We start from the raw sequence: 27,612 nt of genomic DNA, 5'->3' as shown, positions 1-27,612 counted from the left end.
TACAGTGATATTAGGATTATGAGCAATAAAAATGATGTGGTAGTTATGGGTGATTTTAATCTACCGGGGATACAGTGGGACATTGTTGCTGGCTCTTCTGAAAATGAACTTGAGATGGTGGAATTAGTACAGGATTGTTTTTTTACTCAGTTTGTTAACACCCCTACCAGGGGAGATGCCATTCTTGATCTTGTTTTGTCTAATAACCAGGACAGGATTGGTAAATTAGATGTTTTAGAACCACTTGACAGTAGCGATCATAACATGGTTAAATTTGAGGTTAAGTTTAGTGCCCGAAGAGCAAAGTCCAAATCAAAAATATATAATGTTAGGAAGGCTAACTTCAATTGTATGAGATTAAAACTAGAAACCGTGAACTGGATGGAGTTAAATAACAAAACTGTTGAAGAGGCATGGGAATTTTTTAAAAGCACATTATTGCAAGTACAAGAGGACTTCATACCTGTTTCTAGCAAGAATAAATCTAGGAAATTGCAACCTAGGTGGTTTAATAGGGACATAAAGTATAAAGTAAGGAGGAAAAGGGCTTTGTTCCAGAGATGGAAAATAACTGATGATGACATAATAAAGCAAGAGTATCTAAATCTACAGGCTGAATTAAAAAATGACATTAGACGAGCTAAAAGGAATGTCGAAAGGAAGATCGCATTGGAGGCTAAGGATGACGTTAAAAGTTTCTTCCAGTATTTTAACTCTAAAAGAGCTCTAAAAGCTGAAATTACTAATCTGCAGGATAGTAAGGGTCTTATAATTGAAAACGACATTGACATAGTAAATGAGTTCAATGATAGTTTTGCACGGGTATTCACTGTCGAGGACACTAGTAACTTACCAGTTCTTATTACTAATTCAACATCGTCTATAACTAATATATATATAACTGAAGCTGATGTTTTGCAAAGCCTAGCTAAGCTCAAAATAAATAAATCACAGGGCCCTGATGGCATCTTACCTATAGTGTTAAAAGAGATGAGGGATATTATTTGCCGACCCTTAACATTACTGTTTCAAAAATCCTTATCTGAAGGTGTGGTACCTTCTGATTGGAAGCATGCCAACATAACGCCCATTTTCAAAAAAGGGGATAGAAGTAATTTGTCAAACTATAGGCCAATCAGTCTAACTTGTATAACTGGTAAAGTTATGGAGGCTATAATCAAAGAGAAAATGGTAGATTACCTGGACTCAAATAACATTTTGAGGGATAGCCAGCATGGATTTAGGAGAGGTAGATCCTGTTTAACAAATCTGTTGGAGTTTTTTGAGGAAGCTACTCAGGAAGTTGATGATAAGAAGGCCTATGATGTCATCTATTTAGATTTCCAAAAGGCTTTTGATGTTGTTCCCCACAAGAGGCTCTCACTTAAACTCAAAGCGACAGGTATTTTAGGAACTGTAGCGACTTGGATTGATAACTGGTTAACGGATAGGAAGCAGCGAGTAGTTATAAGAGGCTCGATGTCACAGTGGGCCTGCGTTCATAGTGGGGTACCGCAGGGTTCAATTTTAGGACCACTTTTGTTCCTAATTTACATAAATGATATAGACACCAATATATACAGTAAACTGGTGAAATTTGCAGATGACACCAAGGTGGGTGGTGTAGCAGATACTGAACTAGCGGCTCAGCAGCTACAGCGGGATCTTAATTTAATTAGTGACTGGGCTGACACCTGGCAGATGAAATTTAACATAGACAAATGTAAGGTACTCCATGTAGGGAGCAGAAATATAAAGTACAGGTATTTTATGGGACCTACTGAAATAAAGGTAGCTGATTATGAGAAAGACCTTGGTGTGTATGTTGATGCTTCCATGTCTCATTCTCGCCAGTGTGGGGAAGCAATAAAAAAGGCCAATAGGATGTTGGGGTACATCTCCAGGTGTGTGGAGTTTAAGTCAAGGGAGGTAATGCTAAGATTATACAATTCCTTGGTGAGACCTCACCTAGAATATTGTGTACAGGTTTGGTCACCATATCTTAAAAAGGACATAGCGGCCTTAGAAAAGGTGCAGCGTAGGGCCACAAAAATGATTCCTGGTCTTAGAGGAATGTCATACGAGGAAAGGTTATTTGAGCTAAATCTGTTCAGCCTCAAGCAAAGGAGACTGAGGGGGGACATGATCCAGGTCTATAAGATTCTAACAGGTTTGGATGCTGTTCAACCGAATAGTTACTTCAGCATTAGTTCAAATACAAGAACTCGTGGCCATAGGTGGAAATTAGCGGGAGAACATTTCAAACTGGATTTAAGGAAGCACTTCTTTACACAGCGTGTAGTCAGAGTATGGAATAGTCTTCCTGATAACGTAGTGCAAGCTGAATCCTTGGGTTCCTTTAAATCAGAGCTAGATAAGATTTTAACAACTCTGAGCTATTAGTTAAGTTCTCCCCAAGCGAGCTCGATGGGCCGAATGGCCTCCTCTCGTTTGTATAGTTCTTATGTTCTTATGTTCTTATCTCTCACTACTCAGAATATACACAAAAACTCCAAGGGGAGTTTTGTCCTTTTTTTGTTTTTGGCATGGGTAATCACGGCTTTCACTCCCCATGTATGTAATCATTCACAGGGTAATAATGTAAAAAGGAAAAGGAGTGTCTCTGGGGGGCAGGGTCTCTACCCCTGATTGTCTGCAGGGAGCTTTGGTCAGCTTGCTTTTGCTGGGCAGCCATTCACATTCATGCATTCTGATGTGTAGGTCCTGGGGTTGAGCCTTCACATAGGGGCCAGGCCTGGCTCCCCCCCACCTTCCCAACTCCCTCTGAGACCGGGGGGTTGCAATCTGATCCCATTGACTCCATAAGTCATCATGGACTGACTTAATCCTGGCTGGAAAGTGGGCATTATCATCTTCACAGCCATCATCTGACAAAACTGGCGGCAGTGCATTATGGGATATTCCCATTGCGCACTAGGTGTAGCCTCCCATGAGAGCGCCGGTGTGGCTCTGCCCTGACTTATCTCCATGACAGTGGCTCTGCCACCGGGGATGATAGCGGGCAGGACACACTCTCCCTGGAGAAGTAGGAAGGCTCTAATTATGCATCTATTCCCATCTATTCTTTAACTAAGGATCCTCATCCTGTGTGAGCTTTAAGGCGGCCGTCTCCTTAGCTAGAGGCCCCCATTGCGCTCCGCCAGCCTTCCCACTCCAGGAGCTGCTGCCAACCTTGGCTCCTGAGAGGCAGCTCCATGAGAGGAAGTCGGGAGGAAACAAGAAAAAGATATACCTCTGATTATTCATAAATAAAAGAGGGATTTGGGAGGGGGGAGGGCAATGGGGAGTGTCTGTGAAGGAGGGGGAACTGAAGTTACTCAGGAGAAACATGAAAATGGGGAGGAACAGGCACACAGGAAGACGGCCAGGGAAATGCGAGCATTTCTACAGCTCACAGTCACAGAGCCGTGATTCCCAGCCGCCCGTCTTCTGGATCGGGAGGGAGCGACGGGGAGAGAGAGCGGCGTGACAGGAGCATCGCGAGAGGGAATGAAGGAAAACACAGCGGCTCCTTTTCTCCCGGGGCTGGCTGGGGGCGCCAGCGGCTGGCATGGCAGCCTTTAAAGTCAAACACAAAGATGAGATGAAAAGGTACCCTCACTGGGGGCAGGGGGGCGCAACCGGGGAGGGAGAGGAGACGGCGCTTTGACATCCGTGTCAGATGAGCTCCTCTAACGTTTGGCCCATAACGGGGGACCAGGGCTTTTAATAAAGCCAAGGTCAAGGAAGGTCATGGGGACGTAGGCACAGCAGAGGATGGGGGCTCACTCTGCCCTCCCCAACTGAAAACCGGCATGCCGAGTCCTTGCTGGCCTTTTCACTGGCTGCACCCCGCAGACCCGCCTCCCCCGTCACTCCCCGTACCTGCGTGTCACGCGGACATCAAACAGCTGTAGGCGGAGCATGAGGAGACGCACCTGCGTGCCTTTAATGCCCCATTGCCGCCTCTGCTTCAAAGCCGACAGTGGAAAAGAAAGCTGCTCCCTTTTTACCCACGTAGAAAACGGCCATTTGGAGGTTAATTTACTCAGCTCAGAGAAATGAGGCCTGCCAGCCAATGAACACGAAGAACGAGAGCTTTACAGCTGCCACGGTGCTAATAGCAGGCTTGACATCGACGGGAAGGGGGCAGCCCTCACAGCCGTTCACGGTGTTGTTGTAGCCCATGCTATGCAGCGTCTCCTTGCTGCCGCTGCGGGAACTGCGCCCGCTGGCCCATGGGTCGTTGTCATAGGAACCGGATCTGGCCTTCATCTCCTCCTTCAGGATCATCCTGCCAATCCCACTCTGGATCTGGAGTGAGTGATGGATGGAGAGGGGGAGGGAGGGAAACACAAGGACAAGAACAAGGACAGATGGAGAGAGAGAGGGAGAAAGGGAATGTCACAGTGCACTGTGCGGGGAGGCCGGGGTGCGGGGCGGTCGAGGCCGGCCGGGGTGCGGGACGGTCGAGGCCGGCCGGGGTGCCGGGCGGGGAGGTCGGCCGGGGTGCAGAGCCATGCTTACCGTGCCCAAAGGCACGACTTATTTGATTTTATGAGTGGGGCTATGATCACATTAGCTGTCACATGTCATATCCCACCTAGCGAATTCAGCAGATTGCTCAGCTCTGACTGTATCTTTGCACCTGCTGTGCTCTGACCTCTGACCTATGAGCGTCGTCAGTATGAGGTTGGCAGAGCAAAGCAAATATAATATAGCACAGCTGCTGGGATCACAAGGAGAATGGAGTCAGTGTAGGTCGTAAGGTAAAAAAGAAATACATTCACCAAGCCTGACACACGGCAGAGGAAGCTGAAGGAGTTTCAGAGAGCGGGAGCCCAGGGGCAGGAAGTGACATACACCCTAGCAGGAAGTAAGCAGTCTGCTTCCTGTTCTTATCGCAGGGAGGTCAAGGTGACGTGGTCACGCTAAGTCATCGGCCCCTGGTGACACGAGCCCCGTGAGTGTGAACGGCAAAAATCGGGCAGTCGGCATCATACTCTGTGCAGATTGTGAGTCCATCCGTCCTCCTCCCCGCCCGATGAGAACCTCCGGCGTGGGGCACGAGAGACTGTGAAGACAGAACGAGAGAAGGGGAGTGTCTCAGGATACAGCAGAGGGCATCCCCATCAGCAAAGGGAGGGAGATATGGGGTCAGGCAGATAAACGTTCTTTACAAAGAAGAATGTATATGGGGAGACACATCTGCGGGGGGGCTAGATTATGAATCACAGCCTCAGACATCCCAGACATATATTTATTTTTCTTTAAGCATCCTGGATTGGGGGGAGGGGGGGCTGGGTGGCGCAATAGTGAGATGTAAGAAAACAAGAGCATGGTCCCAGCTAAAGTCCTGGCTCCCCCCCTTTGACCTTTGCCCTTTGACCCGTACCATGCCATTACATGCAGCACCCCGGACTGCTAGTACCTTTAGGGGACCCGGCATAGTGGTAGTAGTCTGACTCTGGGTAGTGGTCCGGGGAGTAGGCCGAGGGGAACTTGTAAGACTGCATGATGTTCTCGCTGGTCTTGCTTTTTGTGGCTGGGTTAGGGTCATCGTCTGGGGAGAGACAGTCGCCGCGTCAGAGACGGGCGCGGGGAATAAAACACGGCATTTTCCCAGCAACACGTGGGGTTGGGTAAGTGTGAGAGGCCTCACTGGTCTGGAGGAAGCGGGAAGGCCTCCCCGCGCCTGCTGTCCAGCAGCACTGATGATGAGTGTGTGAAACGAGGCCTGTGTCATACCTACATTACCTACCGAAAGCCCTTTTAAACAACAATTACTATTTTATCTAACTTCCAGACATGACCTCACTACGGTGAGATCAACGAGGCCGAGACCAGCTTCCTGAACCACGAGAGTTGACCTTTTCTCTGCAGGCCAGTGGTTTGGAAGCAGGTCAGATTTGGGGCATGGTGGCGGGCTTTGACAGCGGGTCGCTTGGCTTAATTAGGGCAGAATGTTTTTAAAGTAACATGTTGTTACCATCCCCCGATACAGTGATGGTGAGGAATGCAGAGACGGGAAGGTGAAGACACTGAAGAATAGCACAGGGAGCCCTACATAGGAGCCGCCCGGAAGGTTACAGGCTCATATCCTATGCACAGATGGACTCCATGTAGGAGATGTTCAGTAAACACCCGTCTTAAACGCTCTAGAGGACATTCAGAACATCTGAGCCTCCAGAATAGAAAGGTGTCTGTTACATTGTCATGGTCCCTCTCCATCATGTTACCATAATAAAAGCAAGTCGCGATAAAAAACACATAAAAATCTTAAAGTATTTTTTTCATGAGACGACATGCGGGAGAGCTGTGAGGATGAGGAAACGGTGGGGGGAGGGGGGGTACTCACAGAGCGAAGAGGCGACCAGGGACAGCAGTGGGGGAGGGGGAGTATCAGTGACAGGAGAAGTAAAAAGTAAAGAGAGGTGAAATTATCATCCATACGGGAAGAGGACACCGTGTAGGAGTGGTCCACATGGAAGGGGCAGCAGGGCATACTGACAGTGAGCTTAGCCGCCGGCCGTGCTAACAAGCGGCTCGCCACCCCCAGCCTGACGGCAGGACAAGCGGCTGCAGAGTCAGGTGACAGGGCACCCCACGGCTCCCCCATGTGGCTCTGACGGGAGCTAGCACATTACAGGCCTGTGGCTGAGAGGAGGAAAGGCAGTGGATAATGACAGGGAGCGCCATTCACCCCCCCCCCCCCCACCCGATTATATAAGGAGACATGAGGGCAGCGTGCTTCGGTAAATGTGGGGACTCCCATAGTACCTGTGGGGACTCGCTCCCGTTATAAATGTGGGGACTCCCATAGTACCTGTGGGGACTCGCTCCCGTTATAAATGTGGGGACTCCCATAGTACCTGTGGGGACTCGCTCCCGTTATAAATGTGGGGACTCCCATAGTTCCTGTGGGGACTCGCTCCCGTTATAAATGTGGAGACTCCCATAGTACCTGTGGGGACTCGCTCCCGTTATAAATGTGGGGACTCCCATAGTACCTGTGGGGACTCGCTCCCGTTATAAATGTGGGGACTCCCATAGTACCTGTGGGGACTCGCTCCCGTTATAAATGTGGGGACTCCCATAGTTCCTGTGGGGACTCGCTCCCGTTATAAATGTGGGGACTCCCATAGTACCTGTGGGGACTCGCTCCCGTTATAAATGTGGAGACTCCCATAGTACCTGTGGGGACTCGCTCCCGTTATAAATGTGGGGACTCCCATAGTACCTGTGGGGACTCGCTCCCGTTATAAATGTGGGGACTCCCATAGTACCTGTGGGGACTCGCTCCCGTTATAAATGTGCGGACTCCCATAGTACCTGTGGGGACTCGCCCCCGTTATAAATGTGGGGACTCCCATAGTACCTGTGGGGACTCGCTCCCGTTATAAATGTGAGGACTCCCATAGTACCTGTGGGGACTCGCTCCCGTTATAAATTTTTACATAAAAACAGCACAGGCCTGTAATGCAGAGCAGCCGAAGACTGATAGTGAGCTCAAGTTGAGGCAACATGCCAGACACAGACAGCGACATGCAGGTCTTACTTAGCAATGCACTCAGTCCCATATCTCCCCTCCATCAAAGCCAACCAACAGAGGCGAGATATTTATGCATGTTTATCATTTAATAAGGCTATGACAGATGTCAAAGCTGAGGATGTGCATTCTTAATGGCATTCTGTACTACACAAACACTGAAACAAGCTTTGGAAGGACAAGCACTATGATTCAGACTCATACGGATAAAGAGGAGTGCCAGCCCCTGCTAGGATGAGATGGGGAACAAGGGGGCACGATTTCAGCTGGTCAGTGGGACTTGCTGCAGGGGGCATCACAGCACCCAGGGCAGCCGTGAGGTTGAGGATAAGGGTCAAGCCAGGAATAACAGCCGGCTCACGCCGCGCCTCTACCCAAGGCTGCCAGCGGGGGGCAGTAGCGGCGGTGGGCCGGCTCAAGCCGCGCCTCTACCCAAGGCTGCCAGCGGGGGGCAGTAGCGGGGGTCGGCCGGCTCGCGCCGCGCCTCTACCCAAGGCTGCCAGCGGGGCGGCAGTAGCGGGGGTCGGCCGGCTCGCGCCGCGCCTCTACCCAAGGCTGCCAGCGGGGCGGCAGTAGCGGGGGTCGGCCGGCTCGCGCCGCGCCTCTACCCAAGGCTGCCAGCGGGGCGGCAGTAGCGGGGGTCGGCCGGCTCGCGCCGCGCCTTTGATCCACTGTGGGTTTCAAAGCCACATTTCTGTCTTTACAGCTGGTTTCCATAATGACCCATAGACCAGACAAGAAGGTGTTTACGACTGTTTGCAAACATGATGAGTAACACATTACTTAACGCAATGTTTTTAGCTATCTATACACACATTCCTAACAAATAATAGTGCATCCATAAAGCATGGCTATAAAAAATTTATAAAAAACACAACACATTATAGCCATGTTTGTTATGCACAATGAATGCTTTATGAAGCTCTCATCTATAATGCACTATATACACCTTCATAATGCATTATAATAGTCAGTATAAGCATTAAGCTTTGTATTGCATTTTAAAGGGGACATGAGATGAGAGCTTCATAAGACAGTCACAATGCAAAAGAAACATATAATGTGTTATGCATTTTTATAAATAGTTATAGCCATGTTTATAATGCATTATGAATGTGTTTATAAATTACTAAAAACATGGCTTTAAGCAAAGTACTACCACGTGATGCTGACATGCAGTAGGGCAAGGAGCCATCCTTTCACCAGCACTAAAGACACACTCAGGTCTAAATGAAGACACCACACTGTAAATCACTGTGGCGCAGATGATGCCATTTCAATTTTCACGTTTCTCCATGGAGAGTACAAGACCTCCCTGTCTCATGGACTTGTCCTGCTTTGAGCTGCTCTAAACCAAAATGGAGAAACAGCCAATACTCCGGGAAAGATACTCCAGGATAATTTGCTACAGGGAGCACAGGCAGGCCGGGACCAGGCACACTGTACCATGTCTCTTATAGATGGGTGGCTTCCGGTAGATGTTGGAATCCCCTGTTGCTGAGGACAGAAAAAGAAAGCAGAGGTGAGACCAGGAGTGGCCGAGGCAGGGAGGCAGTGTCAGGGGGGCCCGTTTGTCCTACCCATCAGGAGCAGCCAAGACACACACGAATGTGCAGAGAAACACGTGGACGTGTGGAGACACATACAGAAACACACAGATGCGCAGAGACACACACAGACACCCGGAGACACACACGGACGCGTGGAGATACACACGGACGCGCGGAGAGACACACGGACGCCCGGAGACACACACGGACGCGTGGAGATACACACGGACGCGCGGAGAGACACACGGACGCCCGGAGACACACGCGGACGCGCGGAGACACACGCGGACGCCCGGAGACACACACGGATGCATGGAGACACACGCGGACACCCGGAGACACACACGGACGCGTGGAGACACACACGGACGCCCGGAGACACACACGGACGCGTGGAGACACACACGGATGCCCGGAGACACAAGGACACGTATGGGAAGGCAATGGGAGGAACAAAGGCTCTCTGAGGAAATTCAAGCAGGCAGAACCCCTGCTCTGACTGAAAAGGGGCAAAAACGTTGTTCTGGAACATTATGAGAACTGTGGGAAAGTGGAGTCATCCTGTATGCGTTGCCTCAAGGCTCCACGTTAAACTTTTCTGGAAGTACATACATCTTCTGTGGCCAGGACTCAGCAGGTCCCAGCAACTCTCAGGCTATGTGGCATCTGTGAACATTTCGGCGTCACCAACGGAAGCACAGACTGTGATTAGTCTGCAGGCTGCCTCGGTACCCTAACGCTAAATCAGGGGTGGCCAATCTTATCCGCAAAGGAACAGTGTGTATGCAGGTTTAGGTCAGCTGGTCAAACCCAGGTGTGAAGACTCTTCATCCAATCAGTCCTCTAATTAGTAATCTAATTAGGGAGTTGTAGGAAAAGCTTGCATACACAGCGGCCCTTTCTGGATAAGATTGGCCAGCCCTACCCTAAATGATGAAACAGTGCACACTGACAGAGCACCCGGAACCGGTGCAGAGGCACCGCAATGAGACTGGTGAGGAAGCAGCCTGGCTGACGAACAGGCCAATGGTGACAGGGCAGAACCATGAGAACTCTCGACAAGCGATGGCATAAAGGCAGCAGGGGTGATAAAGATGTGCGAGGGTGACTACAGCGATGTGAAATGGGGGAGAAGATGGGTTTATATATCAGGCCTCAATCAGCAGCTCCCAAACGTGGGGAGACCGGACCTGGCCCGGCCCAATAACTCGGCCTGGTCCAATAACCCTTCCCAGAGTGATGAGCAGTAACTCACCACTGCAGACCAGCAAATTCCCAAAAGACCAGCTTTTAGAGAGCAGGTCTCACATCCTGCTGATCAGCCAATCAAGAGCATTCGATTAGCAGTATCAGGCAGCCACTTAACTTCGTAATTCTTACAGTAGGATGTACTGATTTTCCCCTCAATTTGACATGCTTATTTTGAATAAACAATAATACAGTGAACGACTTTTAAGTCTGTGAGTACCAGGCCACTGTTATTTATGTCCTGATATGTAAAACCCCAGAAATAAAAGAGGGGGGAGGCTGTGTTCTTCACACCTCTGGAGAAACGAGGGATGGAAAAAAGGCAGATCAGCTGGGGGTGTTTGGGTGGTGATGGGAAAAGAACAGAGGCCTACCTGGGACATGGAAATGCTTGGGGGCTTGATAGGTGGTAGGTGTGCTGGACCGGGTGTCCAGCTGACCCTGATAGGGAGAGCTCCGGCCACTCTCACTGCCTGCAGCCAGCGCCCCCCCAGGCCAATGACAGCGACAGAACAAAAGTGTGAGTGAAGGCTTAGCTCCTCCCCCAGGCAACCCCCCCCCCCCACCCACAAAACCAAGCGATCAGCTTGATCTTGATTGTTAAGCAGCCAGCAGTGAGGGAAAACATGCTTGTATTAAGTCAGGAAAGTGCCAAACCTGTGCAGAGCAGCAGCCGTGACCCAGCAACACGTCACACGCGGCCGTGACCCAGCAACACGTCACACGCGGCCGTGACCCGGCAACACGTCATACGCGGCCGTGACCCGGCAACATGTCACAAGCGGGCGTGACCCAGCGGCACGTCACACGTAATCCCCTGTTTCTCTTTATTGTACCTCTTTCATAATCAGTTTATCCTTTTAGCATGAGACTGGGACTGGGCACTGTAAATGGGTGGTTCTTACATTAATGCCAATTATCACTGTACAGAGTGACCCCCCACCTTTGGATACATCCCCGCCAACGGCGTTCATCTTTACACTCAGCGAGTCCGAGTCGGATATCGGGTCACTGTGGTATGAGCACAGAAGTGTGCTGAGTGTGTCGGGTACAGGGAGACAGCAGGGCCACAAAGGGCGGGACAGCCTAGGGCAGGTGGCCTACGACAGCCATCCACTCTGGAGGTCAGGCAATACAGCCTGGTCTGGACGGCCGGGGGCACGGGTGGGGTGCGTGGACGGGGACCGGGGGGACTGGGAGCGGTGTGCGTGGACGGGGACCGGGGAGACAGGGAGTGGGGTGCGTGGACGGGGACCGGTGGGGGACAGGGAGCGGGTGCGTGGATGCGTGGACGGGGGCCGGGGGGACTGGGAGCGGGGTGTGTGGACGGGGACCGGGAGGACAGGGAGCGGGGTGCGTGGACGGGGACTGGGTTGACAGGGAGCGGGGTGCGTGGACGGGGACTGGGTTGACAGGGAGCGGGGTGCGTGGACGGGAACCGGGGGGACTGGGAGCGGAGTGTGTGGACGGGGACCGGGGGGACAGGGAGCGGGGTGCGTGGACGGGGACCGGGGGGACTGGGACTATTTACTTCGGCTACATTCTGCATGGTCATCTTACCCAAAATGGGTTAATTGGGGTGAGGACCCCCTGGTGGCATGCCAGGGGCCTTGCTGGTCCCCCTTAGGGTGGGGGGGGGACTCACCGAGATGGCAGTAGAGCTGGGCGGAACGCGGCATGCTGGGAGATGTGCCTTGCCGGCTGCAGGTGGGGGACTCGATGTAGGCCGGGCTGGAGCAGCGCCTTTGTCTGAGGTCTACGCTGTCGTAGATGTCCTGCCGGGGGGGGGGGGGGGGGGGCACAGGGGCACCGTCAGAAACTGCTCACCTTGTGCACAACCAATAACACGCTGACGAAAATCTGGGGGGGGGGGGCGGGAATACCCCCCTACACGCCTCGCCTCATCGTTGGAAAGGAAGGAGGCGTGATAATTACCTGTGAGTATGGCGAGAGCGTCCCCAGGGACTGCAAGGCAGGAGGAGGAATGAAGGAAAGAGACAGAGAGTCAGGAAGCGGCCCAACAGGGGGCAGTGCTGAGCTGAGGGGCTACAGTGGGTCTGCTGCCTTCTACTGACCAACATGAGACCTGCAGGGGGCAGTGCTGAGCTGAGGGGCTACAGTGGATCTGCTGCCTTCTACTGGCCAACATGAGACCTGCAGGGGGCAGTGCTGAGCTGAGGGGCTACAGTGGATCTGCTGCCTTCTACTGGCCAACATGAGACCTGCAGGGGGCAGTGCTGAGCTGAGGGGCTACAGTGGATCTGCTGCCTTCTACTGGCCAACATGAGACCTGCAGGGGGTGTCACAGAAGACAAGGGCCACAGTTTACACAGCGGACAGAGTGTGTACACAGCTCTCCGGAAGAATACAGCCAAATGTCCCGGCCTGATTGTAGTGCCACACAGCACAGAAATCCATGTCTCACCGGGGGAATCTTACATTTTATATCAATGATCTCAGGCCAGTCAATAAAGACTTTATTTCACTTTGATACTCTGTTGATCCTCTCAGTAAACTGTCACAGAATATCAGATATTTCTGCACTGATTTAAAAGGTCGGCACTTGCTCTTTAAAAAATGTTAAAATATAATTCTGGGGGCAGAGTCTGACGAGTCTCCCACTGACTGCGGCACGAGTGAACTGTACACACTGGTGTCATGTCATAGAAATCACAGTGAAGGTGCTGTACAGCTTACAGCTGTCTGTATGAATATCAGACATGATCAGTTAGGGCAGGACTGCAGCAGAACCACAAGCTAATAGGACAGTAGGGGGGGAGGGGGGCACAGAGACATGTGGTGAGGGAGGGGGGTCACATGCACACGGATGGTGAGAATAGTGCCCGCATGTCAGTACCTCCCCATAGCTGTAGTGCTCTAGCCTGTCATTGGAGGAGAATCTGTGACAGGGCTCATAGGAAACGAGATCAGGCTGCTGAACATCATAAATAGCTTTAACCTTAGGCAGGGCGGCAAGATCTTTGTAATTAAGGATCTCATTTTCCACTCTGGCCTGGAGAGAGGACACAGGAACAGAACAAAGACAGACAGACAGACAGACATACAAGAGCAGGCATGAAAGAAAACTCGCAATGACAGGACGGCACCCTGGGCCTCTGTGCTGGAAGCAGCCGAATGATTGGCCAGGTCAAGGAGGAGAGGCCAGACTTAAGGGTGTGAGTATGCCCTCCTCTGGGTGGGACGGACTCACTCGGTGGCATGTTCAAGTCAAGCTCTTCTAGCCCCAGTGTGGGGTTGCCAAACTCTCCAAGTCACTTCCAGACACATTTGGCCAGGAGGGGGCGCACACAACAACACAACGCCGCACAGCAGGGAACTGAATTGAACTCCCACTCCACACAGACTAACATGTGACACTCCATGTGGTGTGTAGCACAGGGGGCTGGCCTGGGGGGGGCTTTGACCAGCGTTGCTGCACTTCTGCAGAAATGCCGTGATTGCTGGCATGCTGAATTCCGGCAGGGCTTGTGTCACCACTCAAAAGGGCCGTGGGGAGAAGACGGGGGTGAGATCAGACACAGAGCACTGTCCACCCCTCGTGAGACAGTGGTGCACAGAGGGAGTGCCGTCCGCATGTCCTGCAGCTGACCGGGAGTGGGGTGCCCATGCTACTCACACAAATGACTCTGTTGGGGGAGCCGATGCTGGAGCCAGGGGGGGAGACAGAAGTCTCTGATGTGCGTCTCAGCTGGAAAAAAAAACTAACACATAAATGTGCCGCCCAAGGCTGCCAGCAGGGCGGCAGTAGTGGGAGTCAGCTGGCAGCTTCATCACAGGTTCTCAGACAAGGAGGCCCAACAGCAGCAGGCAAAGCCACCCATCCCCCCATCGTAACGCAACATCATCCTTACCTTCAACTTTTTCTCTGCCCGTGCAGCTTGTTTACATGGTGGATGCCACACCTCAGAACCTTCCGGAAAGAAGGAGTGTGAGAGCGGATCAGGGATCAGTGGATCACCTCAGAGGACAGACAATGGCGGCCTGTGAGAGCCTGGACAGGTAGGGCAGACATGAAGAAGAGGGAGTGCTCTGACAGTCCTCAGAGAGAAGGACTAAGCTGGAGGGATGCATCTGAACATCTTTTGGGAGACAATTAGGCAAGAAGGTGCTTCCATGTGGCAAAGTCACCCTAAGGACCAAGATCTCGCTCCAGGAAACTCACAGAAACCTCCAGTACAAACACTGATCCAATTCAATTAACCCACAACCCACAGAGTCTCCAGAAAGCTAAAGAAAAGCTGCAGTCTTGGGCAGGCTGGGCACCTTAACCATATCCCCAGGGGCATTAAGGCGATGGTGACGATGCCTCTCAGTGGGAGGGCTATGCCTGTCTGCCCAGCCCCCCACCCCCCAGAGTTCCTGGACCTGCTACAGGGATTCTCAGTCAGGCCGAGGTGGTCAGACACTCAGGCAGGTCTTAAGTTCACCAGGGTTGTAAGATTGCAAAATTATTATAGTAACTGGGCCATTTTAGTAATCTCACAGAGTATGGATAGTGAAGAGGGTTTAAAGAAAGACCTGTTCACCGGCCCATGGTTTGAGCGGTGTGAGCCTATAGGCTACCAGAAGGCCGACCCTTGTGATTTCTACATACCGACAGCAGACATAGGAGGGGTGAAGTTCAGGTGACATGGAACGGGTGAAGCTCGGGTGACTTGGGGGGTGAAGCCCGTTTCACATAGGAGGGGTGAAACTCGGGTGGTATGGGAAGGGCAAAACCTGGGTGATGTGGGAGGCGTGAAGCTCAGGTGACGTGGGGGGGGAGAAGCTCGGGTGACGTGGGAGGGGTGAAACTCGGGTGACATGGGGGGGTGAAACTCGGTGGACGTGGAAGGGGCGAAGCTTGGGTGATGTGGAAGGGGCGAAGCTTGTTTGACATGGGAGGAGCGAAGCTCGGGTGATGTGGGAGAAGCTTGGGTGACGTGGGGGGGAGAAGCTCGGGTGATGTGGGGGGTGAGATTCGGGTGACGTGGGAGGGATGAAGCTTGGGTGATGTGGAGGGGAGAAGCTTGGGTGATGTGTGAGGGGCGAAGCTTGGATGATGTGAAGCTCGGGTGACGTGGGTGAGGTGAAGCTTGGGTGATGTGGAGGGGAGAAGCTTGGGTGATGTGTGAGGGGCGAAGCTTGGATGATGTGAAGCTCGGGTGACGTGGGTGGGGTGAAACTTGGGTGATTTGGGGGGCAAAGCTCAGATGACGTGGGGGTGGAGAAGCTCAGGTGACATGGGAGGGGTGAAGCTTGGGTGACGTGGGGGCGTGAAGCTCGGTTGACGTGAGAGGGGTGAACCTCAGGTGACGTGAAGCTCGGGTGATGTGGGGGGTTGAAACTCAGGTGACGTTGGAGGGGTGAAGCTCGAGTGACGTGGGAAGGGTGAAACTCGGGTGATGTGGGTGGGGTGAAACACGGGTGACGTGGGAGGGTTGAAGCTCAGGTGACGTGGAGGGTTGAAATTCGGGTGATGTGGGAGGGGTGAAACTTGGGTGAGGTGGGAGGGGTGAAGCTCGGGTGAGGTGAAGCTCGGGTGACGTATAAGGGGTGAAGCTTGGGTGACGTGAAGCTCGGGTGATGTGGGGGGGGTGAAACTCGGGTGACATGGGGGGTTGAAATTCGGGTGACGTGGGAGGGGTGAAACTTGGGTGACGTGGGAGGGGTGAAGCTCGGGTGACGTGGGGGGTTGAAATTCGGGTGACGTGGGAGGGGTGAAACTTGGGTGACGTGGGAGGGGTGAAGCTCGGGTGAGGTGGGAGGGGTGAAGCTCGGGTGACGTAAAAGGGGTGAAGCTCGGGTGATGTGGGGGAGTAAAACATGGGTGACGTGGGAGGGGTGAAGCTTGGGTAACGAAGCTCGGGTGATGTGGGGGGGTGAAGCTCGGGTGATGTGGGGGGGTGAAGCTTGGGTGACGTGGCTGGGGTGAAACTCGGGTGACATGCAGCTCGGGTGATGTGGAGGGTGAAGCTTGGGTGACGTGAAGCTCGGGTGATGTGGGGGGGTGAAGCTTGGGTGACGTGGGAGGGGTGAAACTCGGGTGATGTGGAGGGGCAAAGCTCAGGTGTGCATTACCGCCACAGGCAGAGAAGCAAGGCACTCACCCGTGAGGTACATTTCCTCCCCTTCTGTGAACATCATGTGACACCGCGCACAGCGTGCACACGTGGGATGGTAGTGCTTCCCTCCGGCCTGAGAGTACAGACAGGAATGAGGGAGAGAGGGAGAGAGAGAGTTTGAAAACAACATTAGCTAGGTCATTGGATTTGAGCTAATGATCAACATCAGGAAATACATTCTGAATGTTCACCTGACACTGATGAACAGATGCTAACTGTGGCTTTGTGAACACTTTGATCTTACCTGCATTTCAAAATGCCCTCAAACAAGCTGCAGGACTGTTTGATGCATATTTACCACAGCAGAGGGTTTTTTCATCATAAGGTATCTCCAAAGTGATGGTGCTTAGCTGCATACCCACTGCAATTAAGTACTTGGGGTCAGCGAGGAAATGATTCCAGACAGTATGGATGTGGAGCCCAGGACTAGAACCTCAGAAATTATCTAGTGTGTGAAGTTACTGGGTCGTTATGAGCAGGAACACATTCCTATCAGAAAATTCATGCATGAAAAAATCCATTAGGAAGCAGCGGGAGGAGAACGAGAGACAAGCTGTGCTGAGGAGCTCCTGCCACGACCCATCGACAAAGCACAGGTGGCGGTGTGAAAACACAGGGTATCACCACCAAAAACCATCTGTACCCATGGTAGGAGATTCACAGTCAAAGCACGGTGCCACAAATCCAGGGCTTTAAAAGAGAATGGAGAGACAGACATCTGAAATGGAGCGAATCATAGGGGGCACTCAACTCAGCCTGACATGGTTCTCCAGCTGTCTACAAGTATTATGGTGAAAGACATTTATTGGCAGGATAGAATAATAAGAGTCACGTAACACAGGGATTTGATAGCCGATTCCTTAGAGTAAAGGGGCCCAAACACGTGATGTCCACGGACCTGTAAAATGGATGGGGGGGGCGTCACATTTACCTGGTGAAGGCGGTATGAATATGCATGAAAATCAGGGATCATGGATTCTCGGCACGTCAGCCCATACTCTGCCGTGGCTGCCATCGCCCACGGTCTCGGCACCGTCGGCCCATACTCTGCCGTGGCTGCCATCGCCCACGGTCTCGGCACCGTCGGCCCATACTCTGCCGTGGCTGCCATCGCCCACGGTCTCGGCACCGTCGGCCCATACTCTGCCGTGGCTGCCATCGCCCACGGTCTCGGCACCGTCGGCCCATACTCTGCCGTGGCTGCCATCGCCCACGGTCTCGGCACCGTCACCCCATACTCTGCCGTGGCTGCCATCGCCCACGGTCTCGGCACGTCAGCCCATACTCTGCCGTGGCTGCCATCGCCCACGGTCTCGGCACCGTCGGCCCATACTCTGCCGTGGCTGCCATCGCCCACGGTCTCGGCACCGTCGGCCCATACTCTGCCGTGGCTGCCATCGCCCACGGTCTCGGCACCGTCGGCCCATACTCTGCCGTGGCTGCCATCGCCCACGGTCTCGGCACCGTCGGCCCATACTCTGCCGTGGCTGCCATCGCCCACGGTCTCGGCACCGTCGGCCCATACTCTGCCGTGGCTGCCATCGCCCACGGTCTCGGCACCGTCGGCCCATACTCTGCCGTGGCTGCCATCGCCCACGGTCTCGGCACCGTCGGCCCATACTCTGCCGTGGCTGCCATCGCCCAAGGTCTCGGCACCGTCGGCCCATACTCTGCCGTGGCTGCCATCGCCCACGGTCTCGGCACCGTCGGCCCATACTCTGCCGTGGCTGCCATCGCCCACGGTCTCGGCACGTCAGCCCATACTCTGCCGTGGCTGCCATCGCCCACGGTCTCGGGACCGTCAGCCCATACTCTGCCGTGGCTGCCATCGCCCACGGTCTCGGCACCGTCGGCCCATACTCTGCTACGCGTCCTACCAGCTTTTTCAGCTCCCAGGCAAAAGCGAGGTCTCTCACCTGCAGGCGGAGCGCTCAGGTACAGGGCTGTCAGACACACAGGCCATCACCGTGGTGACAGCACATTAAGGGGGCCCTATTTTTAGAGCGGCTGGTGCTGGGGAACATTAGTCTGAGCTCAGCGTGTTTTTCAGCAGGAATTTTAAGGTGGCACTGCAAATCAGATTCACAGACTCTGCGAGTGGCAGCACTGCGCAGCTCACTGTCTGGGCACAGTGTGCCAATAGTGTCGGGTTTATGAGGGCTTGTTCATCCACCTACGGCAGCACTAACTGTAAGTGTGAGCCCCTCCCCATAAGGCGAACAAAAACAATGCTGTCATTCCTGCCGCCCCCTGTAGGTGGCTCCATTCCAGATCTGAAATCTGTTCTCCATAGACTGTGGGCTTGACTTACTGAACGGCTAATCTGTTGTTTCTCAGTGTTCTGGAGACAAGGTGCTTTTGGAAGTATGCCAGAGCACTTTTGATATGTTCATGTAGCAGTTGTCTGGATTCTAGGCATCCGTCATGAAGCCAGGAAAGGGGCTTCGTAAAGAACATCTCCCTCTGTGCTGATGGTCTCACATCTCCATCAGGGTCGCACTGCCATAGGACATGAATCATTCACCGGCGTTGAGATCCTCTGAACACATCTGAGAAACTTTCCTCTGTGCTGTTTGGTGCAGGAAGGAACCTACATAACAGCCAAAACAAACTTTTGTGGCCGAGTCAAGGCATTCAAAGTGAAAACACACAAGCACACCTACAGGCAAGCCAGACAGGTGCTTATTTTAATGACATAGAGTTGAAATAAATAAAAGTGAAGTGAACGCTTGCAGCTCCACATTACCAAGTTAGAAAGCAGCCTTCATCCTTCTCAGCCACACTGCACACTGACCTCCATTTAAAGGAATTACGCATCACACCATAGTAGTAAACAGCCATTTAAAGGGATGTGCTGGCAAGGTTGGCAAGCACTGTTTTCAGGATGAATATCTAGGCACATGTTTTGATTTAGCTGCTATTATTAGCTTACCGCTGACAGTCACACAGAGTGGGCATCCAAAATCCAGGCTAATTACTATAATCGGACGCAGGCGCTGGGCTGGTAGAGCAAACACTCCTGCAGGTTTGGCGCTCTGGTTACCCTCTCTGCTTCCCTTCCAGCTGGATTTCCTCCACAGGTCGGCCAGAGGTCTCGGTTAACGGGTGATGTTGAGTAACAAACAGTTTTCTGCATGGCAGACGACCGAGGCTGGTGCTCCACACCACCCCCGGCCCCCACCCCATAGTCTCTGAGCTTGTTAACACGTGCGGCTGGAAAGATGACAGGAAGTGCCTTATGGAGGCGGAACAGGGCACAACCTCGTGGCGAGACGGCTGGGGATCTGCAGAGGCGTATTGCCTGGGTGCGGGAGATGGGAGGAACAAGAAGGAAGAGCCCCTCGCGCCAGCAGCCTCGTGATGAGGTACAGTAGCTGAGGACCCCCTCGCGCCAGCAGTCTCGTGATGAGGTACAGTAGCTGAGGACCCCCTCGCGCCAGCAGCCTCGAGATGAGGTACAGTAGCTGAGGACCCCCTCGCGCCAGCAGCCTCGAGATGAGGTACAGTAGCTGAGGACCCCCTCGCGCCAGCAGCCTCGTGATGAGGTACAGTAGCTGAGGACCCCCTCGCGCCAGCAGCCTCGAGATGAGGTACAGTAGCTGAGGACCCCCTCGCGCCAGCAGCCTCGTGATGAGGTACAGTAGCTGAGGACCCCCGAAGAACCAACCAGATGGTCCCCAGCCTGCAAGGACCCCCAAGGCTCCACGACCCTCTTTCCATGCCCAGGTGTATCTATATCCAAACACGCCTCTTCATTCTAAACATTCCTGTGCATTCAAACGTCCATTTGAATCATTTCCACCTTTTCATTCACCGCTCTCTCTCACTCTCTCTCTCTTTCATCATGACCTCTCTGAAATCCACTCTCTTTCTTCTCCTCCCTTACAGCACTGTGCTGTCCCTCCCCAGCAGGCCCATGTCCGTTCCAGTGATGGTACCAGATGTATGACAGAGCAGCCTGCCCATTACACCTTACACGCTGTCAGAACGTGGGGTGGCTCAGCCAGTCGGGAAAGGAAAGGCTGGGGGGAGGAGGCTTGGCCAATCAGAGTTGAGCAGAAAGAGGTTTTGGGCCTCAGCCAATGAAACACATGGATAAAAGCTCAGTGATCCTCTGTAGTCAGCACAGCAAGGGCACCTGCAGGGCATTACGGCGCCCCCTCTTTCTGGAAGCCCAGCGTTTTTTGCCGTGTCCCCCAGACGCCTCCTCCACTCTGTGTGCTGCCAGGTCATGCCCTCAACTATCCAGCTGCTGCCAAGGTGCCGTAAGTGGCTTTCAGTGCCACCTTAAAGTACACTGTGGCGTGGCGGGGGGGCTAACAGGCTTCCCCGGGGGAGAGCCAAGTCGTCGCTGCAATTCAGTGCTGGGTGCTACCTGACAAAGACATAATGTACTTTTGCCCCCCCTGCTTTCTCTTTCTCTCTCTCTCATTCTCTCTCTCCCTCTTTCACTCATTCCCTGATCTCTCTCCCTTTCATTCATTCTCTCATCTCTCTCTCCCACTTTCACTCATTCTCTCATCTCTTCCCCCCACTCTCTCCCCTTTTCCCTTTCTTTCATCTCTCTCCCTCACACTCTCTCTCAGTCTTTCACTCATTCTCTCACCTCTCTCTCCTTCACTCTCTCTCCCTCCTTGCCATTCTCTACTCTCCCTTTGTCTCTCATTCTCGCTCTACGTTTCTTCTAGCCCCGTCCACTCATCTCAAAGAGCTGCCTCCTCTGTAACCTCGCCCCCAGCCCCCCGCCCCCCTCCCTCACAGCCCCTAACATTATCCTCCATCCCCCGTGTGTTGTCATGGCCGAAGAGGCGCTGCTGTGCCTGGCCGGTGGCTCTCCTTCTTCCTCAGCCTGCTTATAGGAAGGTGGATGCAGTGCCCTGTACTTTCATGCTCCTGTCAGGCTCCCTTTCAATCATCCAGTTGGAGTTACAGTTTTTCTCGATTGCTAAAACACTAAACCCTATTGTCTGAACCAAATTCTCAGTTGCCTGAACCCACTTATTGAATCAGTCACTCTTTTGGCAAAACCATAAGCATTTTTCACCTGTTTAGACACATCTTGTCAACACATTGTCATTGTGATGCACCTGTGTTGCATAATGGTGAGCACAGGTGGCAAAAGTCAAACACAATTAAAGCTCAGATGTCACCGGTTGAACACAACAACTCAAAATTTATCACACTTGTGGCTAATGATGTGAGGGTACATATACAGTAAGCCAGAGCACTGGTTTGTGCGGCACTACAATGGATAGAAATCTAAGAAGAGGAGTTCGTGTGAGAGGAGGTCGAGCAGGTCAAGGTGGTCGAGGTGGTCAGCGAGGACAAAGAACAGTAATATCTGATGAAATCAGAGCTACTGTGATTGACCATGTTCTTGTCCATGGTATGACAATGAAGGAGGCCGGACTAAGGGTACAACCAAACATCAGTAGATTCACTGTGTCCACCATAATCCGAAGATTTAGAGAAGAGAACAGGTAGTTACCTTTTTTGATATTATAGTATGTAAATGTTGACAACAATTACATAGGTACAATGACTGTACTATATACTGTACCACAGTAAACATGTTTCAGTACATCACTGTGCCAGTGTACTGTAGTATTGTAATGGAGGGTTAGTCTGACTGTTTGTAGGCCTATTCCATGTATGTATTTTTGTAAGTGCATATTCTCTTTTTGTAGAATTGAAAGACTGCCACATGGGGGTGGTAGGACAGGGTAAATCTCCTGCAAGCCATAGAACTGGCCTGTGGTGACATGGGTGTGGAAGCATGTCAAGCCTGGATACGGCATGACAGGGGTTTTTTCCCCCGTTGCCTGGCCAGAGAAAATGTGGCCTGTGATGTAGATGAAGTCCTGTGGCCTGACCCAGTACGGAGAAATGATGCTGTGGCGGAGTAATGCACTTCTTTTCTTTGTACTTCATTTGTATATTTTTGTGCTTTATTTTTACGTACAAGTGCTACATGTAAATGCACAGGATTTCTGTTTTTTTGCAAATTCTTTTTTCTATGTACAAGTGTTAAAAATGCCCAGGTATTTTGTTTTGCAACATGCATTTAGCCTAAATAAACATTTATTTCTACCGCTTCATGTCCTGAGCATTGTGTTTTCCTATTTTCTATGTAGTGTTTAGTGACTACTCAGTAGAGTATTTAATTTAGATTGACTTGAGGCATGATTTGACAGCATAGTTCAGTTTTGAACACAGATTGAACTGTTTTGGGGTGAAAGCTTGGTTTTGCAAGAAGAGTCAGAGGTTTTGTGAATGTAGCTTGAAAATTTGGTTTTGTGTTCACAGTTTAGGGAAAAGGAGAGCAGCTTTCCAGGAATGTGTCTTAGCAATCGAGAAAAACTGTAATATGTCTTCGCTGCATAATATTGTTCATCCAATCATACTGAGGGCATCTTGTGAGAAGCTCTATAATTGGCCGGCAATAAATGTCAACCAAGGGCTAACGGGCTACAATGACCTCCAAACCAAAAGGGCTGCTGCCCTTGGATCAGAACGGACTAGACAGCAGCAGTGGTTAAGGGGACTTCCACACTTTCAATCTGGCCAGCACACTAATCTGCAGGATGAGCTGGGAGTGGGAGGGGGCATGGGAGGGGCAAAGTTACCGGGACATGAGACAGAAAGAGAGGGAGTGTGGAGGTTAAGGTGGAGAGGAAAACCATTAATGAGGCCAGGATGACAGAATAGGCAGAGGCACCATACCTTGGGTAGGTGAGCTTCCTGGCAGGGGCACAAACGAAACCAAAAGGTGCATGATGTGAGGGCAGGGTGTGGCGGACCCAGAGGCATGTGGGGCTCACCTCCAGCACTCTCCCGCTGATGTATCGGTTACACGCCTCACACTTGATCCCGAACTGAGCATGGTAATCCGACTCGCAGTATGGAACGCCGTCTCTGGGAGGACAGAAACACACACGGGTGCCACTGTGGAGATGATACAGGATGCCAGATGCCAACAGATTCATTTATTGAGGGTGAAAACCTGGCAGGCCCTTCATTTCCCACAAAGCGCCGTCGAGTAATGCTTTGGTGACCCCTGTGCAAGCCCAGCTCCATAACACCAAGGGCAGGAAAGGAGTTGCTGCAGCTCTTCCACTGTAAAGCGGCATATTATATGCCTGTACTTGATGTTTCCCAGCAGTGGATTGTGGGAAAGCCCTTTGAAAGTGTTGGCCCACTTTTAAGAGCAAGTTTTAGTATTTATAGAGGAGTTAAGAGCACACTAGGCTCAGATGAGATCATCTTATCTTGCAGGTGGGTTCAGGGCCTTCGTCTCTCTCTCTGTGTAGGAGGTGTACAAGCATTTGACGTGGGTGTGCAAGTAACGCCAGTGATGCTGCGTGGGTTGCCGTGGCGACATACTTGCTGATGTATTCCCCCGTGAGGACGATGCCACACGTGTGACACTTGAAACAGCTGACGTGCCACTGCTTCTCCAGGGCCAGGAGGGACTGCCCTTGCTTAATCTCCTCCTTGCAGCCTGCACAGTCTGAGAGTGAGTGCAAGAAAGAAAGAGAGAGAGAGAGGGAGAGAGAGATAGAGATAGAATGTGATAGGGAGAAAGAATGCGAGAGAGAGAGAGACGTTCAGTGCATTGATTGCTGTAACATCATAAGATCCTTGTAATGCTAAGAAAGCACTTAATTTTTGAGCTACCAACACAATCTGGCACAAAAATGTGACCAGGTACATAAATTACTGAACTGCGGCGGGGAGCTGATGGAGTTAATGAGGCCCTGTTAGAAGCTGTAATGCGAAAGAGAGCATTAAACAGGGATTATTCACAGGACCTCGTGTGACATGCGGCATCACCAGCCCCATACTGAACTGGGAACAGTATGCAGCAGGACTCCAGCACTCCAGCGTATGGAAGCCTTAGTTTCCATTTGCTGTAGTTTGGAGGACCATGTCATGCTCCTTTGTCCTTCTTGTCCGCAACCTGTAGAGGGTGACTCTAAATACTGAACCTCATCTCTCGAGTCATCTCTGCTGTCAGCTCCACCTTCGTCTCCTCACTCACTCAATGTCAACACACCTCACCCCAAGTGTCTCATAAGGTTTTCATCCATCCATTTTCTGTAACTGTGTGTTCTATTAAGGGTTCAGAGCCTCTCCCAGAGGCTACGAGCACAAGGCAGGGAACAACCCAGGATGGGGCACCAACCCATTTTAGGGCACACTCACACACCATTCACACCTACGGGCAATTTGGTAACTCCAATTAATCTCATTTTGGACAGTGGGGAGGGGGGGGGGGGACTGGAGCACCCAGAGGAAAGCCCACAATGACAAAGGGAGAACATGCAAACTCCACACACATGGAGCCATGGCAGAGACTCGAACCCTGGTCATAGGGGTGCAAGGCACCAGGGCTGCCATGCCGACACATGGAGTGACCAAAGAGTCCGTTGGAGATGACCACACATCCTGGAGTAGGATTTCACAGTCACTGACAGTGAAAATCAACCCCCACAGGCCTTCAGGGAAAATCAGGCCTCAAACTTCCCCTGAAGCAGAAGAAATTGAGGATTTTATGGTTAGACAGTTCTGGATAGACACTGGACTGGTCATCCAACGCATTCATCAAGTCGTAGAGCGAGCTGGTTATGATCCAAGTCAGTGTGTTCCAAGTGCTGAGTGGAGATACAGCACGAAAAACTATCTGAAATACTTCATATTAGATTGGATATTTTATACAGGGAAAAAAAGTTTCATTGGCTTACAAAGCTTAAGCAGCCTCTGACACGACTCTGCTGGTAAGGCAGAGCTTCCTGTGAGCTCTGTAATTATAACTCTGTCGATACAGTGCTGGGCCAGTGAGCACACTGGACCCGAGGTGTCCGTTATCCAGAACCCTCTAGGGAGTCTCTGAGCTGCCGACCAAACTGGCAACCAAACAGCATCTTCCAAACTGGCTCCTAAAACTGAGTTCAAATTCCACTAATAGCGCACCTGTAATGGGTGAACTCATGGGTGAACTCATACCACAGGCACACGTTGATGAAATCAGCCTTGATACTGATTTATTTTCTGAACATTTTATAACGTCCACTGTGATGGTTTGTAAAACAATTAAATAAAGATGGGATGTCTCACTCTCCCAGAGTCAGTGACATCCAGTCAGCCAGATTCCTTTCTCTCCCAATATCAGTGCCAGATTCCTTTCTATTCCAGTGTCAATGCCAGATTTCATTCTCTCCTGAAATCAGTGCCAGATTCCTTCCTCTCCCAGTTTCAGTGCCAGATTCCTTTCTATCCCAATCTCAGTGCCAGATTCCTTTCTTTCCTGTTATCAGTGCCAGATTCCTTTCTATCCCAATCTCAGTGCCAGATTCCTTTCTTTCCTGTAATCAGTGCCAGATTCCTTTCTTTCCTGTTATCAGTGCCAGATTCCTTTCTTTCCTTTAATTAGTGCCAGATTCCTTTCTTTCCTGTTATCAGTGCCAGATTCCTTTCTTTCCTTTAATTAGTGCCAGATTCCTTTCTTTCCTGTTATCAGTGCCAGATTCCTTTCTTTCCTGTAATCAGTGCCAGATTCCTTTCTTTCCTGTAATCAGTGCCAGATTCCTTTCTTTCCTTTAATTAGTGCCAGATTCCTTTCTTTCCTGTTATCAGTGCCAGATTCCTTTCTTTCCTGTTATCAGTGCCAGATTCCTTTCTATCCCAATCTCAGTGCCAGATTCCTTTCTTTCCTGTTATCGGTGCCAGATTCCTTTCTTTCCTGTTATCAGTGCCAGATTCCTTTCTTTCCTGTTATCAGTGCCAGATTCCTTTCTTTCCTGTTATCAGTGCCAGATTCCTTTCTATCCCAATCTCAGTGCCAGATTCCTTTCTTTCCTGTTATCAGTGCCAGATTCCTTTCTTTCCTGTAATCAGTGCCAGATTCCTTTCTTTCCTGTAATCAGTGCCAGATTCCTTTCTGTCCCGGTGTCAGTTCTCACCAAATCATTCCATCCATCCCTCCATCCTTCCATACTTATCTAGGACTATGGTGAACCTGGAGCCTACCCCATGGGTCCATGTTTTAGCTGGTGAATCTGCTACCTGCTTCTGCTCTAATGTGTGTGGAGGATGTAGCAGAGACCAGGAGGCTGTCCTCCAGTGATCAATGTTTCCAATTATATCTTGACAAGCAAATATCAATATGAATGGTGCAAGCAATTGTGCCCTAGAGTACAGGGAGGGGGGGCTGTGTTGTCAGGGAGATTTATGAGATGCATTAAGTGATAAGAGGGACTGATGTGGTGTCAGGTGTGTTTGCAGCATCCAGCTTTTACTGCCAGCCTCCCCCACTCCGTACCACTTCATCTAGTGGGAGTTAAGTAGGCCTCCGTACTCAATGATCTCCACATTTATTGTCCCGATTGACGAGTTACACAAAATGAGTGGGGGAATGGCTGAAAACTGAATTCTTTAATATGATCCTCATCAAATGCACACACCAATTACGGGATGACAGTGAATCACATGCCTCCCTGAATGCTATAGCAGTGATAAACTCTCTGTGATCACCGTCTGGTCAGGACGGACACCGTGGGCTTCTCTTTGACGCCCATGGAGAAAGTGAAGGAAGGCAATGTGAAGGCAAAACACATTTGGATGGGACATAATGGAGATCGTTTCATTTTGTGTATGTGACAGCACCATGTTAGGCCACTGGTTTCTGGAGTGAGGAGCCTTCATCTTGGCTATTGTTATGTTATCATAGCACTTACAGGATTCCCTGCCTCCCTTGTCAAGACTTAAGGCAGCTGCTTGTGTGGATTACTTCAAAGGCGGCAGATGGGGTAAAAGTCCCCACCTTACAGCTGGGGAGTGATGTGGGGGGCGGGGACTTACGGCTGGGCCCATGGATCTTGATTGGCTCGTTAGTGCCGACGAGCGTGTGGGAGCACTGCTGGCAGACACACTCCTTCCCGCTGAACGTCACCCTGTCTCCGATTGGGAAGGGTTTCCTGCACAAAGCACAGATCTCCAATGAAAACTCACCACTTCTCTCATTTAAATGTTCATTAATGATGGTATTTATATTCAAAAATATTCCAAAAATTCTACCAGGGGAGGACATTATAGAAAACAACATATAAGTACATATGGGTAATATACTAGCATATACAAG

At 51.4% G+C, this 27,612-nt stretch overlaps 1 protein-coding gene across 3 annotated transcripts in view; it reads right to left on the bottom strand.

Moving 5' to 3' along the window:
• Nucleotides 1-27,612, bottom strand: part of ablim3 (actin binding LIM protein family, member 3) — an 83,191-nt gene that overhangs the window by 5,682 nt on the left and 49,897 nt on the right. Inside the window, exons 4-17 of one of the 3 annotated variants that reach the window (XM_072717752.1) lie at nt 27,333-27,448; nt 23,856-23,982; nt 23,294-23,387; nt 16,458-16,545; nt 14,220-14,278; nt 13,985-14,056; nt 13,205-13,360; nt 12,283-12,312; nt 11,993-12,122; nt 10,722-10,820; nt 8,996-9,046; nt 5,432-5,545; nt 5,004-5,074; nt 4,161-4,314 (exon numbers count right to left, since the gene is read on the bottom strand). In XM_072717752.1, coding sequence (XP_072573853.1) covers nt 4,161-4,314; nt 5,004-5,074; nt 5,432-5,545; nt 8,996-9,046; nt 10,722-10,820; nt 11,993-12,122; nt 12,283-12,312; nt 13,205-13,360; nt 13,985-14,056; nt 14,220-14,278; nt 16,458-16,545; nt 23,294-23,387; nt 23,856-23,982; nt 27,333-27,448 — 1,361 coding nt within the window. Of the gene's footprint in view, nt 1-4,160; nt 4,315-5,003; nt 5,075-5,431; nt 5,564-8,995; nt 9,047-10,721; nt 10,821-11,992; nt 12,123-12,282; nt 12,313-13,204; nt 13,361-13,984; nt 14,057-14,219; nt 14,279-16,457; nt 16,546-23,293; nt 23,388-23,855; nt 23,983-27,332; nt 27,449-27,612 lie in introns of all 3 variants that reach the window. The other 2 variants (XM_072717753.1, XM_072717755.1) reach the window with 2 other exon arrangements.

Source organism: Paramormyrops kingsleyae, chromosome 10 (genome assembly GCF_048594095.1).
Source record: "Paramormyrops kingsleyae isolate MSU_618 chromosome 10, PKINGS_0.4, whole genome shotgun sequence".
In the NCBI taxonomy this organism is placed as follows: domain Eukaryota; kingdom Metazoa; phylum Chordata; class Actinopteri; order Osteoglossiformes; family Mormyridae; genus Paramormyrops; species Paramormyrops kingsleyae.
The sequence above is the reverse complement of the archived record's forward strand: the minus strand, read 5'-3'. Positions and strand labels throughout refer to the sequence as shown.